Genomic DNA, 19,760 nt, shown 5'->3' on the forward strand with positions numbered 1-19,760 from the left:
AATTAAGCCCAACATATTTAAGCAGGTAAGTATGAGGTTTAAGGTTTAAGCAAAGTGTGCGGTGATATCACACATGCCATACTGAATCACGATCTCACCACTAGAGGACAGAGCGGGGGGGGGGAAGGATTCTTCAAAGTCACAACTCAAAATTTATTTCTATTTTCTTCTAATACACCGGGTACTGGACCCAAACTGGAAAGTAGACTAGACGAGCCATTGGTCAATGATTAACCAGCAGGGAACTCGCCAGTAAGAAAGGGCAACATCATTTATTAAAGCAAAGACAAGCTTAATGCAAGCTGTTATTTTAGTTGTTAGTCTAGACAAGAAATTAACTTCTTTCTCCTGATACTTATATTGATATTGTTTCACTGGCTTCTATGGAGGACCAGCAAACACTTTGAAAAGGGACTGAAAAGTCGATGTGCTTTGAGTTAGTTTTATTAAAGGAAAGAAGAAAATACTTAACAGCAAGTGATATTAACAGCACGTTTCGAAGCTCTCTTGAAGACTTCAGATGCTATGCACGTATTTCATAGCGGAGTTCAGGATGGCCAGTCCATTGAGTTTCCGCAGTTGAAAAATATGCCTGAAAAGACAACAGAAAGGTTGCTGGGGGAATATACGATGGCTAACAAGAGTTTTAAGCTTCCGCTGCTCTGCTATACCCCATACCCAAACTGTCAAGGATGTTTAATGCCACATTCGATAAATTCCTCCTAAAGTAGCATGAGAAACAGTTTCTAGATTACTATTTCCCACAAAAAGGAAAATGAAAGTTCTAAATACTACTTGACAATCGTTCAAATAGGTGACATTCCAAATTAACAAACCTAAGAAAATAAGGTGTTTCTCTTTTATATCTCTGGATTGTTTTGCAAATCTCAGAGCAGATACCTTCTCTATTGCTCATTTGTGACCTCCAACAGAAGCAAGGTACTTAAATATCTGGAACCTAAGCACTATCCCTTGCTTTCTGCAGTGGCTCAGGATGTATATTAACAAGGTGAACTCAGTTCCTCTGTCTGGAACGCAGTTCAAGACCCACTTGACAGTTTGTAGCTAGCTAGAGCTTGGCATACTCTTGGCAGGCAGCAGCAGACATGCTTTGCTGACATTTATACTTTTGTTTTGCTCTCATTATCGCTCTGACCTCTACAAACTTATAACACCACTCCTCCTCCTTCCGTTCTTCCAGCACAGGTAACATCAGAAAGCAGTGCAAAATGAGCTCCTTGAAACATGTTAAGACAGACAACTAACAACACAGGAACCCTAAAGCAGAACTGTGGGGACAGTACCACAAGTGGGAATTCTAGCTGGAGGACGGGTCATAGATTTCATGGAGTATCTACATAAACTAATCATCTGCCCTGTACCTGCTTGCTCTACGAAGAGAATTGACTTACACTGGTCAGTTTTTCCAGAATTATCACCTAATAACAACCAGATGGTGCAGGAGAACAATACTCTTTTTTACAATACCTTGGTTCAGCGACACAAAGCTTCCCCAGAGCAATTGCCGCATTCTCCTGCACTAAAGTTCTTGCAGCATCACCACCAGCATGTTTCAACAAAATCATCACAACATTGGAATTCAGTAAGGACGTTGCTGCTCCAGGAACTACAAGGCATTGACCAAGGCAGAAAGCAGCGTTTCCCACAATCATTTCATTCTCTGAGTCCAAGAGCTTCAGCAGCACACTGAACCCTGGGAGAAAGAGAGATTAATTGTACAGAACGCACACAGATTTGTTCAAGTAGCACTGATATTTTCTCCTGTCTTTACCTAAACTCCTAGCGAGTGAGCGTTGTTCCGCGTTGTGCATTTTTCTAGAAAACCTGGAGGAGCAAGGGAATTTCATAGCAAGGTTCAGGATCCAGGATGCTGTCTCAGCTTCACCTGCCTAGATGTCTTGCTCACAAAACTGAACCTACACTCTAAGAGGTTCTCTAGCATGGAGCTTGTGTTTCTGCATTTGTTTAATATTTCTCTGAAACTGAACATGCCACCTTTGCTGCTTGCAGGATCTTGCACTGGCCTCTCACCCCACCGTACTAGCAGGGCAAGCACAGAGTAGAGCACTTATACTACCAAGCTAAATGTGTTAAGACAGAAATGCTGTTGTGGAAAGAATAGCTGAAAAAAGGAACATAAAAAAAGCTTTCTATATATCCTTAGCTAACATAAAGCAGCTCAGCTCATCTACTTCTGTAACCTATCCTAACGTACAGCGGCAGAGTATTTTGCCTATAGTCTTGACACAGAGTTGTATAGCTCTTGCTGGCATCTGGAAGCAGCAGCAACATCTCAGGCCACAGAACCTAGAAACATTTAGATGGACTGCTTTCTAAATAAAATACAGCCACGGCTTTCACACGCATGAAGTTTCCTTGAGGGTTACACAAGTTTGCCTCGGTTTTCTTTCATGGTCCCATCTGTTCTTCCAGATGACATCCCACCTTTTCTGCTGCAATAATATCTTCTGAAAAGGCAGTGCTGCTCCAAACAGCAACAGTGGCTGGTGCAGAAGCTGAACTAAGTGGCCCAGCTGGAATGCAATTTAATGCCATGGGACTATAGCTTGATTCCAACAGGCTCCTAGCAACAGGGCAACATCTGGGTTGCCAAACAGAGATGACGAAAGTAAGAAATAGTGACTTCTCACAAGATTAATACCCAGAGTTTTGGTGGAAAGAATGAGAGTGAAGGCTTATTGCTAATTTGAGGAAATGAAAGCTTCATCTACGGATGACAGTGAAACTAATACGGGGTGTACAAAAGGAAGATGATGCTGTGAGAGGCTTTTAATGAGTGGAAATCCTTAGGGTTCAAGTTGCACTACACAAGCTGACAGTTTCTTGACAGGTTCAACCATTTAGATAAAACTAAGTATTCTCTGTTGTAGTTACATTAGCATTAATTGAATCTGGATTTTAAAGCAATTTAAGTAGTGTTATATTGCATGACTAGAGCAAATATACTCAAAAATACCCTAAGACGCCTGGTCTGATATCGTCACTCTGTCTCCATATCCATTTCCTTTTAATACCAGGCCAAATATCCACATGCAAATTGAAGGAAACTATAAACAGCCTCAACCTCTGGAAATCAGATGTCTAAATGAAGTTTCTTATTTTAGCCACTAACTTCGGGAAATACAACCTATTTCAGTTACAGTTTACAAGCACTTTTTTCAAAATATACATATTTCTGGCTCTGAAAAAGCATATCAAGCCATTTTACTAGAGTAAAGCACAGTTTCTCTAACTCAGGCTCATTATCTGATGTGCCTACTTCCATCCCCACACAGAGCTAAGGCTCACTGAGCACTATCTCAGGAGGTAAAACAGCACATTACTCAGAAAACATGGCTCAAGGCTTGCAAGAGTAAAACCCAGTGTTCAGTTCCGTTCTAGAGGGGAAGAAAGTAATTGGACGATACTGAGATTGCATCTCTGCCTTCAGTCTCTAGTTAGTGAAGTTGTCACTTACTTTTATCTGACTTCACTAGATCTTCTTGAGCTTGTCTGTTAGTTCTGGTGCAGATGGATAGGGTCTTTATAGCATAATTGGATGTGATCTGTCCTCCAGCCTAGATTTGATTAGAATAAAGCATACATTAACACACAGTTCATAGCCCAACTTACTCAAGGTTACAGAATAACTTAGGTACCACGGAGCTAGTTAGGTATTCCTCATGCCTAAGCCCAAATACCAAATTAAGACCTTTGTAGAGTATATAGCTCAAGACGAAAACGGGCTGAAAATGACACAAGAACCACCTCTTTCCTGCCAGCGACGAACATACAAAATTCCCTGAATCTCTGGAGGCCGATTCCTTTCAAACTATTAACTCCTCTGATGCTTGCTAGTTACAAGAGCCAAGCTGAGTGTCACAACCTTTTTCTAGGCTAATTTTATCTGCATCTTAGCAAATCTGTAGAATCCACATCAGCCTGGGTAGATACACATTCTGCTATTTACACAGATACACAGTAAAACAGCGTCTACAGATTAACATACGCATTAGTTAGGGAAAAATTGCTCCCAAGCTTGAATCAGCAGTCACTGATAATCAGTGGAAAGGGCTCCATTGCTTTTCAGTGGTCCGAATTAGATCACACCAATTTTAAGCTTTCATCCTCCAACTGGGCCTGCGGTAGCGGATTCTTGAATTTGCAGGTCTCTGCAAGCAGAGCTGTGCACAGGCATCTGGCTCATACGGAAACAACTGAAAAATCTGGGCTATGGATCAGACTACAGAAGGCAGTCTAGTCTCCAAACTGGCTCCCTAGCTTAAAATTAAACTTGAGAGCACTGTTACGATGGACAACACAGATGCAGACACATGCAGCCAGAGTGACTGCACAGGTCTTTCTTCTAGCGAAAGGAGGCTAAACACAGGGGCAGCTATGGTTTTCTTAAGGGACAATATAAGCAGAAATACAGTGAATTTTGTTAAATTAATTTACTTTCAAGAATTTGATCATTTTCTTCACCACCCCTCCTTTCACTACTTCTTCTACCGCCGAGGAGGATGCTGGCAGGACGCGACTTAGCACTCCAATGGCTCTCTTTATTAGAAAACAGTGTGAGAGAAGGAAAAAAAAAAGTTTATTTGTCCAGACAACTTTAAGGAGTTTTCAAATTATTTTGTTTTTGCAGAATAAACCCAAAGTATTTAAAGTGATAAAAGGAGTCATTTACAGAAATATAACGAAGCACATCTTTAGGACATGGCTGTTTTATTGCTTACTGGAAACTGAACTCGGCACAGCTTCTAAAGACTCAGTGTAGGGAGAGCCGAGACCAAACCGAGACCAGGACAACTCCCTGTATGTTTATTTATTGAAACAAATTCCTACTAGAAACCAGCCCAGTACTGCTGGTATTGAGTCAAGTAAAACAGATCAGAACAATTCATGTGAGTTCAGAGAGGTGAACGGACTCCGAGTCCACATCTGCTCCTACCCATTTGCCTTGAATAACTGCTATCCGTGGGAGTTACACACCATTAATAGGAGTACAATCTCCTAGGTATGATTCACATAAAAGAACTGTAAAAAGAAACAGCTGCTAAATACCCAAATTGTTCTCGCTCCTTTGCTTCTAGGTTGATTTTTTTTTTTTTTTAAGACTTTTATATTGAAAACCATCCTAAGGATTAAACGATTTGCAAGAGCTTCTATTAAGTAGCTTTCAAGAGAACATTGAGAACCTCTTGCATCAAACAATATAAAAATCTGAATAATATAAGTGGTATATTATTTCTTTACTACTAATAATTATGAATGCTTTAGACTTGCACAGGGAGGTATTTAAAAGTCGTACAGATGTGGTGCTGAGGGACATGGTTTAGTAGTGGACTCGGCAGTGCTAGGTTAATGGTTGGACTTGATGACCTTAAAGGTCTTTTCCAACCTAAACGATTCTATTATTCTAGGGCAGCAGTTTGCACTGAAGTGTCAGGTCAGGTCAGCTAATACAATCTTTCATTAGTCCATAGATATCCCACTTACTGTCACAATCCTTCCGTCCTTATCCCTGAGGAGAGACATGCACCGGCCACTTATGTCCACAGCAAAGTACTGAAACAACAATGGGAAAAACTCAGGTCCAGCTGATTGCTGGGAAGCGTTAGAGCAGAAATGGGTTAACAGACAAAGTACTCTACAACACAGAATCCAATGGAGATCAGGGCACACATGGCAGTAAGTTACTACCACTTCAGCACTCAGATGTAATAAGAAACTCCTCCTTCTTGACAGAATCCTTAGTTTTAAATAATTTTGGACTGTGCCAAGCATCTAAGAATATCCCATAATTGGAGACTAAGTCCATAATTGGAGACCAAACAAAACATTTATACCACTATGGAAAGGTACTGTATGTGCTTTACACTGTATTTTTCTCGTAACTGTGTGTATATGGGGGGTGGCGGTGGAGGAGAAAATTTTGTAAATTTTGTCACTTTTTAGCTTACTTAAATTGTCAACTACCCTTAATGATAACCTTAAACACCAATAAAATTAAAAATTAACTGAACACCAGCAAAATCCAAGGTTGGCAGCCTTTAAGTGCTTCAGCACGCTTGATGTGAAAGAGGGCTCTAAATCCATCTAACAGAGTCAAGCTCTTTTTCCCTGTACAGACTGCAAGATCACAACATTCCACGGTCATTCTCTCACCTATTCTATTTGAAAGTTCTGGTATGACTACAGTAACTAGCATCAGGCCCATTTACAGTGAGAAGGGAGGAGGATCTCTAACTGCGCAAGCAATTCTGAATCTCTGAGGAAGTGATTATAAGAAGAACACTACCGAAGAACATTCACAGATCTTGCATACCTGGATGATCACATTTGATTCAAGCAGTAAGTTCATCATTAGGCCCAGCACTGCAAACAAACACTCCTGGTATTTGGGTACGCTGACATCAAAGCATTCATCCTGTGTACAAAGGAGAGAAGAGCGCAATCAATTCAGAGGTTCAGAAGATGCACTTCCTCAGTATTCCGTGTGCTTACTTGCATGGTGCATCGGTGTTCCCCTGACGCACCACGAACTCAGAAGGAAGAAAAAGTCCTGTGAGCACCCGAGCTAATGACGCCTTTTTGATACAGATTCGTCCTTGTGTTTGTTTCACTTTGGTATGTAAAGCCGCACACTCCAAACTTCTGATGTTTAGGCAGTTAACAAGATCCTTTCCCACCCTCTGAATTCTTTAGTTTCTGAGGACCGAGTTCACACCACACCCTTACCCTGAAAGGGGCTGCTTACAATAACCAACCACTAGCTCTCCTCCACCCATATACCCATCCACAACTTAACGTGAACGACGGACCGCTTTGAGGCCTTCATCCAACTACCAGATTTGAAAGACCCCCGTGAAGGGTTCAGAACTATTAGGGGAGGCAGACAAACATGATCACACAAGTGCCATTTCCACAGGAGATAGGGCTGAAAACAGTATTCTACGGAGCCATCAAGTTTCTTTACCACAAGCTTTAAGCACGCTTGCCAGCACTCTTTGCACTTGGCCATCTGCATTCGAATGGCTACATCTGCACACAGATTCCCCATGATGCCAATGCAACGGGCAAGGGCTGCCCGGTTCACCAGCTTGGCGGAGGTCTAAAAACAGAAGAGTGGAATAACAAATTAAGAACAAATGACAAGGAAACAACAAATACATGTTCCTATCCCTCTGGCGATAGAAAATGGGATTCCAGAATCTCTCTCACCTATGTTAAATCCCTGTCCAAAGTCTGCAAGCCACCCTCACTTTCACAATGAATCTCCCGACGAGGTTTTAAGAGTCTTGGGAAGAAGCGACTGGATTCTGCGGTCCCTAACCCCAGACTGTGAATATTTCCTACTATCGCTTACTTTGGTCACAGGACAGACCAGCCTCTGCTGCAGCTGTAATTCCAGTAAGGTATGTTCAAAAGGAGAGAGCAACAAGCAATGTAAAAATGCTGTAATTATTGCATTGTCTTGGTGCTCGTTTGGAGAAGTGGAAGTATTTTCCTTTCCAGCTATATCTGCCGTTCTGCAACAGAACCAATCTTCCCTATCATCTTCCCTCTTCCTGAGGACAGGTTTCTGCACCAACGGTATTGTAAGTTTGTAGTTTAAATAAACGACAACCAGGAAAGGGATCTGAACCACTAAGCATCTCTACCTTGTGACCTAATGTCATCTCTACACCCCGATCTCTCAGATTAGAAAGAAACAGAAAAAGTCGCTATCCAAGATATAACCAGTTGGTGACAACAGATTAAAGTTACATTAAGAAGAGCGTAACACAAAGCTGAGGGTGAAATCCTGGCCTGACAGATTAGCAGTGGGAATCTGCAACCAAGTCCAGAGTTTTCACTGAATACAAAACTTGTAATACGTAGAAACCAAGCACTAAGTACTGGAGACTGAGAACATTTTCCTGAGGAAAGTGTATGACAAAACCGGATTTTCTTATGCCTACAGAACTAGAGACACAGCAACTACTGTAGTTCTACCGCAGAGGGGTTCTGTCTAGGAACAACTGGCTGTAAAACAGGAAAGAGCGCTCATAAGACGTTACACAAAAGTAAACCAGAAATACAGAAACTGAGATCTTTCATACCAGCAACTGAGCGAATAAAGGTAAAACACCTGTGGAAAGCGTGACACGACACTGGCTTTTGAACCTGTTGAAAGAAAGCCATATTTGGACACTTAAAGCTTTAGACAAAAATCACAGATAAAACACAACAGCAACATAAAGACAGGTAAACATCGGTCAGCAATGTACCCTCACAGCAAAGGCGGCCAACAGCCTCTACCACTAGCTCACTTAGTACATTTCAAAGTACAACTTTATAAAAAAGAAAGAATGAAGAAATGTAAGTTACCTTTCCTCTTCAGTTAAATCAGATAGTATGTTCATGGCACTGCTAGCCCTGGCATCAGTGCTCTTGACAAACGTCATCAAAATCTGCAGCCATCTTATTAAAAAAACCGAAAAAATTTGTGTGAGTTTTGGTTTAATTATTAAAGATCAAAATTGTATTTTCAGCGCACCAACCCAGTTTATGATCTTAAACTCCTTTGTGTTTAGGAGGGTTTTGACCAAGCTGGGTATACTAGGCCCTCCAAACATACTCAGACACCTAACTGCCATTAGAACAATACTTTGGCACTGGATTCTCATGCAATATTGTCCCTCTTTGCACAAGTACAGTGATTTTAACACACGTACCAATTTCTGTCAGCATTAGAACATTTCATCAGCATGCAAGCTTCACAGACGTTTGAAGCTAAGCTGCTTCACTGCTGGCGAACATCTTAGGGACAGACAAGCAGAACGCAATAGTCAGGGCCGAGAACACCATCAGCACAGCCCAGTACTGAACAGCTTCAACAGATCGTAAAGGCCTGCAGGGAGTGTCAGTGTTGATGCCCGCATAGCTTAAAAGGGCATGCTGAGCAAACCCAACAGTCTTTGGAGGAGTTTAACTAAAAAGCTTTATAGTAGCAAAGAAAAATTAATCTCCTGCCTGAATAAAAAGAGCACCATACCATTCACCTTCTGAGCTTTTAGAATACTGTGAGCTTGCGGCTGTGGGATTTGAACGGCATGCAACTCACAGGACTTCAGACTGTGACCCCATAAGCTCTGCCGAACAGAAGTACCTCTGCAGACATGTGCTGGGGTTTCCACATGCTCCTCTACTGAGCTGAAATTCTCTGCCGCTCCTCTCCAACTTCGTAGCACAGTAAGAGAACCTATAGTCTCGTCTCTTCCTGATGACAAGCCTAACTGCCGAGAAGCTCGGTATCTGCAACTTTACCTTCTGAACATCCTAACTCTTTTCAAGCAATCAGGCCCAGGATCTCTTTCAGAAGTTGACAGAAGATTTTTCAGGCTCCTGGTATTTCAAGCCACAGTGAAGGCTTCTAATTCTAAAGGCACATCTGCCTTTTATAAGCATCCTCTCAGATGTGGCTCATTTCTTTAACCTTTCCTCCAAGGAAAAATGTCTCTGGAATGATGTTGTATATAATGTAGTGCAGTGTGTACAACTGTTGGAGAATCTTTTCTGTTCATCCATTACTTCAAACCGTGTAGTGCAAACTAGTAAATTAAAATTTCTCCTCTGCTTAACTCTAGAAGGAAATAGCAGGACAATAGGATAAAGGTAATAGACTGTTGCTTCTTTCTCCACTCAGTGAGTCATGGCAACACTGAATAATCGGAAATACCAATTACCAAATGAGGAGAGAGTCGCAGCTTGAAACCATGAGCTATTAAGAGACAACAGTGTAAGCTCCTGATTAAGCACTAGACAAACACAGGCTTACTGGTTTAAAAAAGGTAACTATGCCTCAAAGTTACATGAACGTCCTCAGGAACAAGCCCTTTCTACTTAGTTTCACAGACATCTTCAGACACAAAGTTTACTATAGTTTTCCCCACACACCTAACTCGCTTTTGCTTAGCTAGGCCTATCCCTCAAGGACAGAAGTCTCAATGTCATTGTGCTCCTTTCAGAAAGCCTGTCACCTTGGTGCTAGTGGAATGCGTTCTGAACATCTGTGAACCCAGGCATTAAGGAAATTTTTCTGAGGTACAGCAGTGTTTATTACTTGGTTAGGTCCTGGTGCCTGACGAGCAGTCTCCTCCCATTCTCATTCTCTGAGTAAAGAGAAATTAGCGCCAATGTCTCCTTTTGGATCTCCGGTACCCCAGAAGAAAGCAGTTTTGGCAGCTGTGCATTCACATCAGGGTGAGTCAATAGAAGACGCTGATTCTCTTCTGGGAAAAAAAAGAGAAGATCTAAGAGCAATGTCACACACGATGGCATCACCGTTACCCTTATAATTGTTTATTCCCTAGGTGCTGATTTAACAGGTTTAACGTCTTTATTTCATCCACTAATGTGCTCTTTCACTCTGATGTGTTCGTCTATAACACTCCTGCAGAGCAATGGTAAGGCAGAACAGCCACTAATCTCCTCTCAGCTCCATTACTTCAACACATACACTGGTGTTTGAATTTCTGCTCTCGCTAGCAACATGCTAGCTTCTCAGGCACCAAGCGCTTCTTCAAACAAAGCGACACCAGAATCCTGAGCACAAAGTGCTCCTCACTTCATCAACTGCTAGGGTCCAGGCTGTTCAGGCACAATAGTACACTGCCCTGCCAGGCACAAACATGTAAGCGACACAAGCCTGCAGCCCATTACTCTGTATTTACTGCTAACTACCTATAGGCAGAATATAAAACGGGTTTTCCCCTTACCTTGCAGCATGAATATTCTCCTGGGCATCAGCTCGATCCCGTGATATACAAGTCACGGACGCTGACACCAAGCACTCTGTATTTTCCTTGTGTGGCACTCTGCACCACTTTACCACCCGCCACCACCCCAGACCATTTCTCATCTACGTGTATACTCCCTGGAAAACAGAGGCACGGGCCACCTGCCTAACGACTACTGATTGCGAATACCAAAGGAATTCAGCCTTCTCTAATGACGCTTCTATAAAACTCTGCTTTTTGCTGGAATAACTGCTTAAAAAAGACAAAATGATACAAGTGATATTATCTTAAAAGCAGCAATAATCACAGGGAATTTACTTTCCACCCCTTCAGTAGATTTAAAATGCTCACAGAAGTAGACTGGAAATTTCATTTTGTGATGCACAGAACCGCCAAAATTGCGGTGGCTGTTAGCAGTATACCTCAAACACTTGCATTTGACCTCTAAAACTTTCTTTACAGCAAGGGTCTAGACCCAGGTGCTCTGGGAAAGTGATGTTCATGCCAAGCAACAGTTTTAGACACAGTAAGTGCCATATTAACGGCGATTAATGTTGATTACATAGTTTTACCATTCCCAGCGCAGACAGCTTGCCAAAGGAAGAGAAGAGAAACAGACAGATCCACTTCAGCAGGGTTTTTTCGCTCTCCACAGAAGCCCCTAAATTAGAAAAGTTAGCTCGTAAAAAGAGCAAAGGACAGATCAAACAGTTAGTTCTTTGGCTAGGGAAATCAGCAAAGTCCCACATAGATGAGGATCTGCCACATGAACACTTAAGCTCATAAGCTCTAAACCCAGCTCATCGGTTAAACATTTTTAGGACTATTCGACTTGTTTTGCAGAGGACCTCCCCTGAGACCAAGTTTATCATCTACTAGCTCTACTCTACCCTCAACACACACAGACCCTGTACGAGCATTACACAGCACGATACAGGTGATAAATTCAGTTCTGCACCGAGATAGTTGTGAATAGCCAGGGCCTAAAAAACTTTGTGCAAATTTGGAGGTGCTTCATCTCTTCAGCCTGTTTACAGCCAACACCCAGAATACTGATGAATCCTAAGGAAGTCTCTGTGCTGCAGTCCCACTGACAACCTTAAAGAATAGTTCTCTCTCAACCAGACCATGCTGTTCTGAACCAACTTAGTTGTGCAAAATTTTCAAATCGCATCTTTTGCACGCCTTGTTTCCATTATCTATCTGAACCCGACTCAAATATACCGTCAGACAAGAGATCCCTCTAAAGACAAAGTTTATAACGCAATGCAGATAAATATTAGTCAGATTTGTTTCTTGATTACCAAGAAAATACAGCAGTAGCAGACGATACAGTCCACAGAGATGATCCTCTTCCTTGATTACAGGATTAGAGAGCTTCACAGGCTACACTACAGAGCTATATGGCCAAATATTTACTGATGGCAATTAACGGCACCAGGGAGTCTAGCCAGGTATACTTAAAGCAACTAAGTGCTTTCAGACATTCTTTTATATTAAGTTTTTTCTACAAACCTGCTCTCACCATGAGAGATAGGGTAACGGTACAGAAATAGGAGACAGAAGCAGAAACTCGTTAATTCTGTTCACTGCATCTGAGAGAGCACTGTTTGTATACGAGTCAGATATAAGTCAGTCCATTCAGACATTAAAATCTGTTATTACATTATCTTTTGATCATTTCATCTGCATGTCAAGAGGCGATTGCGTTTCTTGAAAACAGTATTTTCATTTCCTCGTGCTGTAACACCCTACTGTTTTCCTTTGGAGAGCTCTTACCGTCTTACAATCTCGTTGTCTTTGAGGATACTGAATCCATTGTTTGTTCTAAATAAAGTTTGTTCAGTGCCTGAAAAATTCAGAGATAAACAAATCAGCTCTACGATTCATCTGGCTGATGTATCATTGTGAAGGCAGGCTCCTGCTCTTCTACAACACAGTGTTAAAAGAAAAGGTCACTGGATCAACAGCTCTGGGGAAAGAACATTGTTAAAAGAGGGGACAAACTCCAGGAACGCTACTCGAAGTAGCAGCAGCTTTGAAGCTGAAGACCGCTCTAGTTCATGCCTGGTGCTCTAAAGAACAATTGACTTCAAGTTAAAGGCTTTTTAGGAAGACTGAAACATGAAACTGGCTTTGCAAATCAACGTGCCTTAACAGAGAATTACAAATATTTCTGAAGAAATGAAAGAGCACTTAAGAGACCCAAATCCATAAGAAGTCTTAACAGCTCAGCTACATCAGTCTAGTTCTAACAAATATATGTAAAGATCTACTGGCCGTAAATTTTGAAATATCAAACATAGCTGATTTTATGTTTTAAATATAGGAATAGTTTTTATGTTCCTTTAAAAGCTACTCCACTTGTATTCATCTACTTGGATTACAACTCCCATGATCAACAAGCTTTGCATCAACTACTTACGATCTTTCACGGCTCCTGTCAAAAGTCTGATCCCTCCTGTATAGTAAAGAATATTCTGGTCAGGCCTATCAAGTTTCTGCAGCAGTTCTTTTATGGACAGAGCGGCAAGCTTTCCAGACTGAACTTCCTTCATTGCTCTCTCTTCATCTTTCATTCTTTTTTCCTCCAAGTTCACCTCGTTCATACAGTCTTGGAATTCAAAAGAAAATGAAGCATGGCAGTTAAATGTTTTGATACGGTCCAGTTTCAAGTAAAAAATGAAGTTGACTCCATGACAGAGAGAGCACTACCTTCTACATACAGACGTACAGAATGACCCGCGGCTCTGGTGAGTGAAACAGAGCTTAAAGAAGAAACAATGAGAAACAAAAGCTGCATGAAGAGACTCCATCAAAAGTCCTGAAGAGCAGAACAGTGGTTTCGATTAAGTTCCATCCTGATCAGAAAACAAGGGACGACAGTGTAAAAATTTCTATTTCTTACCTTTAGTTAGGCTTTCCTTTTGGGGGTCAATTTGTAAGATCTTCTCATAACACTGCCTGGACTTAACAGAGAAAAGAAACGGACTCTCAATTTAAGATAAAAATGGGAAGATGATAAAAATTATATCCTAGTCAGAGTCATCCTGTTTAAGCTCCAAAGTTCTTGGGCCACAGTACTTAGTAAGCGTGAAAAATAAAATTTGTGGAGATACACAGGTCAAAACTTTCATAATTGAAAGTGTAAGTTGAATATTATTCTCAGTCCCTACATCTGCCTGCTATTTCAAATTAAAAGGAAAATTTCAAGTACAAAGATAGGAACGTACTAGTAGGAACAAAAAAGCAAAGTTCCAGAGAGAAAACAGAAAATGAGGCATAGCATTAAAACTGTAGGAACTGTAACTATCAGCAGGGATCAGACCTGTGCATCTTCTATCTTTATCTTCTATTTGTGCATGTTGGTATCTTGAGCATACGCTCAGAATTAAAATGATCACCAAGCGCGCAACAGGGAAGAACCTTCTTCACAGATCAAGCTGCCAAGAACCCCTCAAGGTGGATTTCACGTAGACTTGTATTGTCCATGCTCTACAGTTATTTCTAGTGAAGTCGTCTCTGACAGGATCAGCAATACTTTCGAGCTTGCCTGCTCTCCTCTTCAGGCTCTTTATTATTGTTGGAGACGAAGGGTCAGGGTTGTACTAAAATATCTGGCAGTTTATTTCAAGCTTAAGCATTTGTTAATAGAACGTTCCGTTATGTTAACAGTATTTATGCTTCCATTAGGTTTTCACACATGAAATGCTGAATTAAACCTCTTGTTTGACATTCATTTCACTAGGATCTTGGGGAAAAAATGGTATCGCTCTCACTAGCATCTTTCATCTTAACAGTTCACTTAACTTGAAATACGTAGAGATTTTTCTCATCCACAGGTGACGTGCAATCATTTCTTAGTTATATGCAGCAACAGTTTAATAACACCCACTGCACAGAGGATAAAATTTAGGATAAAAACGTGAAATACATTTTACTCAGTTGTCTCTTTGGGGAAAATGTAGTCACTGCTAGCAGACTGCAGTCACAAGAGTCTGCAGTACCTGACAAGGGCACTCCTTCATTCTGATTCTTACCTGAGCTGAAATACGGCACTTCCAGCACTACCACCTCCCTGAGCACACAGTGCTAATATCAGCCTTGAAGCACTTCAACAGAAGCGCCAAACACGGGGTTCTCTGAGCACATACACAAACCTTCCAGGCTCCTGAAACACTCACTCCGGTTTAGACTCAAGCCTCACAGCACCGGAGTAAAGCTTGCTGTCTTGGTGTCTGACAGCCAAGTGGTGACAAATTCTCACCAGATAAACCATGTATACCAAACAGAAAATTCCCTTACTCTTTTGAGGTTGATTAGAGTACAAATTGACACAGCTACACAGAAGTGTCCTCCTACATTTTGTGTGTACCAAAGTAAAGGATACAGGCTATTTTACTAAGACGTGGAAAGAAGACCTGAGTTTAGGACTATTAGTCTTTGCAAAGCACAGAAAACTTCTCTCAAGTCTAAAGGCTCAACTAACTTTCATTTGTCTGATTCTTAAGATCACAAATTTCTCCCTCTCAGCCAGAACATCACGTCAAAAGCAGAACAAAACATGGTCCCACGGCCACAAGATTCAGTCAGCTTACCTCACTGTAGTGCTTAAGTGTCAGGTGAGCTTTCCCCATTAGAAAATAGGCTTTAATACATTTTTCATTGCACTGTGTTAAAAAAGGAATTATTAATTACATGTTTAGAAATTTTAACCTTTTAATATCTTTTCCAGCCTTCTGATTAATGGTTATAGCCGCCCAAAATGACTGTAAGCACAGAAGAGGGTATTCATACTATCTACTAGAGGCATCTCAAGTTTATATGCTGAATTATTACTTCCAGGTACCAACTTTCTTCCCTATGCAAGGAACATAGGCTTTGGTCTGGTTAAAGGTGGAAAGCAGCTGATGCTAATATCCTTCCCAGAAAACTGCACTTCAGGCAATACAAGCAGACTCTCATGCGACTACATAATGTTAAGGCCTGCATCAACAAGTCTGTAATCGCAGAACTTCTGTAACAACAGAATTTCCATATGTCTTTTGATTAGTTCTGCCAGGAATGAAATAAGTACCGATTTTCATTAGCTGTGCACGAAAATAATTGAGAAAACATCCAGCTCAACACTAACAGATTAGGTGATCTTTTCCAGTTTAATTATGTGTCAAAGATCTTGATTTCTTGAAATGATGCCGCCAGTATTACTAATAATCTGCTAATTGTGTGGCAGTCATGGGCATCACTGATGTAACACAACCGAATTTGGATTCGCCTCTTTGGCATTTTATATAATCTTTACCTTCCTCACCAGATCTGATCTTTGTGAGCTAAAGAGTCCCTTTTCCCTTTTTAGAAGGATGAGCAAAATATCGTGTGCCAATGTGGGCAGTTAATAGCTTATTATCACTCATAACAAACTTGTTAATTAAAAGCTCTGAAGAGCTAGAAAAGCTTCTGCATACAGGCAGCACTGAAATATTAACTGCTTTATACTGTTCAAGTTAACTCGGAATGCAGGAATCTGTGCACCACCACCACATTCTTTCATTTCCACTAGCAAGTTGTCTCCATATCATCAGTTACACACAAACCTGCCTTCCAGGAGCACTTGACCCAATCACAAGAGGCAGAATCCTGAAGTTACCTTTAATGCCCATTCACAGTCACCAATGGCTTTTTCATACTCGTGCATCTTCAGGTAGGCCTGAAATAAAACCAAGCGAGTCCAGGCAGAAGAATTAGAATACTTCAAACAACTTCCGCTAACTACTGTACAAACATTAGGTAATGAAAAAAAAAAAAAAAAATTAAACCGTTGATTTGCCTAGCCATCAATTTTGGGGGGTAATTACCAGCTGTTTCTTAACTTGTCTTCCATCTCCTTGGAGCTTGTAATTTAGAATAAATTCAGTGAAACAAAACTCAATACACACATACGGATGATGCAAGGCAAGTAGGGAATGCAAAGCATATGTTAACATTCTACAGTTATAAAAGTGATCCCTAAAAAAAAAAATCAGTGCATTTAAGTAAAACTATAAAGTAAAATTCACCTGTGCCACATCCAAGACGGAGGAGACATGAACGCTCCCTCAGGAAGGACTAGCCACAGCAGAACTAAAGCTTCCAAGGGATTCAGACACATCGATCGAGAGGGAAGAATTTACCCCTCTAATGACCTTCTTTCTGCAACTCTTTTGTTAAGTTTGTAAAACGATTAAAACCTTCAGTCTGCACTGTCTCGCTGTTAACTTCTAGCCACAGTAAAAATTTACTGTTGATAATGCGGCAGCAAAGCAGAACTCATTAATTCCTGGTAGTGGAGGATGGCCAGGAAAAATTGTTTGCTCCCTTTCTTAAGCCTCCCTGTAATGCAACATACATTACCTTTTATGAAATTCACTTAGATAATAGAACAATCCTCTTTGGGTTCTATTCTGGCAAAGTAACACTAAAAGCACTATAGCGATAGCTCATTTCCACATGCTGACCTGTGCTCTGTTTGTGTAAAGTTCCTGCTTGTCTTTCAGTTTTCCCAGACCTTCAGTGTATCTCTGAATGGCTGTGACATAGTCTCCTTTCCTGAAGGCGTCGTTTCCCTTCTCTTTCAGAGCTGCAAAACAACAGACATGCCTTCAAAATAACATTCGTTTTTTATTTCCCCAAATGGTGACTGAGGAAACAGAGGCCTTATTCTCCTGTTGGAATAATCATCAAAATTCCAGTCCAGCTCCACTGCAGCTGACTTCATTAGCCATTATTTGCAAGGGGCTACTGAGCTATTCAGCGCACATGATCCCCATTCCTCTTTTAGAGGGAAAACTGAGCATTTGTCTTTGCCCAGCCCAGCTCTGAAATACTGAAACTCGCTCCCTCCTTCCCAAACCCTTACCATAAAGAGGACAGTATGGAGAAGAACAGGTTGCAACAACTCTGTGAAGTATAGAACCCTGTCATATCCAGCTAATCAACGCTGTGGACAAGATGTTGGTCTCAGACAACCAAAGCACTGTCTCAGTGTGCATAAGAATGGCAATAACAGAGTAGCTTGATAGCCTCTTAAATCAGCCCAGTTCCTGCTAAGTAGTTTTTGAAAGCATTAGCTAGAAAAGCCTTTAGCAATTACCATTTGCTAAGTGTTCATTTCTCTTCCTTCGTTTAGCTCGTTCTTTTGCATCCTTTTCCAAAATTGCCAGAAAGCCATCTTTGAGCCAGGAGAGTCGGTGGTATTTTAGGTTGTTTTTTTTTTAAAAAAAAAAAAAAAAAAAGCAAGCCTCATTAAAATCAATCTACAGATGAGAAAAAAGTCATTTCTAAGGTAATTCTGAGTCATTTCTCTACAAAGACAATATTAAGGGGACATTTCAACAATTAAACTGGAACGTGAATGACAAGCTATTACACATAAAGACCATGCTACCACTCAGGATTTGCATACTTGCCCCAAAGTATCTCATCTCTAGAGATAAACTTGTTTCCTTTTAAATTCAGAATACTAACTTTTTAGATGAGAGGCCAGAATATGATAACTACACCAACAAGCTTCCTACCTATGAACAGGTACAGCCGTAGTGGTAAGATCCTCAAGCGTGTTCCTAGATCTGACTGAATTTTGATTAAAGTCACTAGAAAAGTTAGCTTTGACTTTGGCCGGAGTGGAATTAGGTCTTGCATGAAGTAACAGCAATCCTTACTCCACCTCTGCTAAAACAGATTGAAGAGATGCTAAATACTAGAGGGAGCGCTGTCCTACCTGCGTCCGCTGCCTCTGCATTTGCCGTGTCCTAAAAAAGAGAAACACAGCACATGCATGTACACATACAGACATTTCAGTGAAACCCGTAGCAGCAAAGGAACACTCGGTTAAGTTGTTCAAAGCTACAGGGCGTCTGAAATATCCAGATTGATGCGTACTGGGAAGATCAAATTGGCGCTTAAACAAAGGATGGTAAGGACTTAGTATTTTTTGACGTTACTGGAAAGCTTCCATTTGTATCTTGAATGAGTCAAGTCACTGAAATCCAAACCCTACTGCAGGAATCAAAGCCTAATGAAATTAACGAAGGGATTCTTGCGTCTTCAACTGGTTTTGCTCAAGTTCCTGAAGCGCAGGTAAAAGCTACGAGTTATGGCACCTCAGTGGTTGCATCCAACTTGGATAAAACCAACGGAAATATTCTGTGCTATGAGCAGTCTTAAGACAAAGACAGCATGACATCAAGTACCTCCCAATAAGATAACTAGCAAAGAAAATAAAGTCACATACAGAACATACTTGTAAGTATTGTTCAAAATTTTTTCTCCTGGGCAAGGAACGTGAATTAGTGTTATTTAAAAGACCTAAATTGCATCCAGCTTTAACTTCAAAGGGAAAAAAACCCTTACAGAAGCTCGTGTGTTGATGACTGTTCTGTTCACCGTAGTCTTGCTTTCTTCCTCCTTGCTAGTTTCTTGATCATGGAGCCTCTTCTCTGTTTCAGCAATAGTTTTTTCCTTGACAGCTGGGTCTGTGGAGTTCAAGCCTTGCACTAAATTGGCTAAAAAGGGGATGGAAAAAAAAAAGAGATACACATACACAGATGACTCTAAGTGATCCCGGAGGGACCGGGAGTTCAGCTGTGCCTCTGGTGACGTATGCTTTTGAAGGCACCGGTGACCAGGACGGCCTTTGTAAATGCAAGCATTTACAACTACAACTTTATCTTACTTCCAAGACCTACCTACAGCTTCTGCATTATAAAAATTCCTAGGTCTAGAAAGCAACTCTTGGCATCCGCAAAGCCTCACGACGGCCGAGCTCATAAGAAGACTTCGCATAAAACGAACTGGGAACGGGGGGGGGCGGGAATCTTCCTCTTTTCCATTCCTTTTCTGCCTTCCTTTTACCCACCCCCTTTTTCTTTCAGTCCCTAGCACCCTCCCTGAAGACACCAAAGTCCGACCGCC

The 19,760-nt window shown here is 41.1% G+C and overlaps 1 protein-coding gene across 1 annotated transcript in view; it reads right to left on the reverse strand.

Moving 5' to 3' along the window:
- Positions 1-428: 428 nt before the first annotated feature.
- The window catches only part of TTC12 (tetratricopeptide repeat domain 12), a 22,608-nt gene continuing 3,276 nt past the window's right edge, over positions 429-19,760 (reverse strand). The window contains exons 2-21 of the mRNA XM_009329557.1: positions 19,206-19,351; positions 18,568-18,598; positions 17,941-18,018; positions 17,306-17,427; positions 16,459-16,518; positions 15,410-15,481; positions 13,720-13,780; positions 13,237-13,425; positions 12,591-12,660; positions 11,384-11,472; positions 10,136-10,304; positions 8,401-8,493; positions 8,133-8,196; positions 7,007-7,141; positions 6,356-6,457; positions 5,527-5,595; positions 4,480-4,581; positions 3,500-3,599; positions 1,489-1,714; positions 429-592 (exon numbers count right to left, since the gene is read on the reverse strand). Coding sequence (XP_009327832.1) covers positions 517-592; positions 1,489-1,714; positions 3,500-3,599; positions 4,480-4,581; positions 5,527-5,595; positions 6,356-6,457; positions 7,007-7,141; positions 8,133-8,196; positions 8,401-8,493; positions 10,136-10,304; positions 11,384-11,472; positions 12,591-12,660; positions 13,237-13,425; positions 13,720-13,780; positions 15,410-15,481; positions 16,459-16,518; positions 17,306-17,427; positions 17,941-18,018; positions 18,568-18,598; positions 19,206-19,351 — 2,054 coding nt within the window. The 3' untranslated portion in view covers positions 429-516. The remainder of the gene's footprint in view (positions 593-1,488; positions 1,715-3,499; positions 3,600-4,479; positions 4,582-5,526; positions 5,596-6,355; positions 6,458-7,006; positions 7,142-8,132; positions 8,197-8,400; positions 8,494-10,135; positions 10,305-11,383; positions 11,473-12,590; positions 12,661-13,236; positions 13,426-13,719; positions 13,781-15,409; positions 15,482-16,458; positions 16,519-17,305; positions 17,428-17,940; positions 18,019-18,567; positions 18,599-19,205; positions 19,352-19,760) is intronic.

The sequence above is a fragment of the Pygoscelis adeliae genome, unplaced genomic scaffold, assembly GCF_000699105.1.
Source record: "Pygoscelis adeliae isolate BGI_AS28 unplaced genomic scaffold, ASM69910v1 Scaffold268, whole genome shotgun sequence".
NCBI classification, from domain to species: Eukaryota; Metazoa; Chordata; class Aves; order Sphenisciformes; family Spheniscidae; genus Pygoscelis; species Pygoscelis adeliae.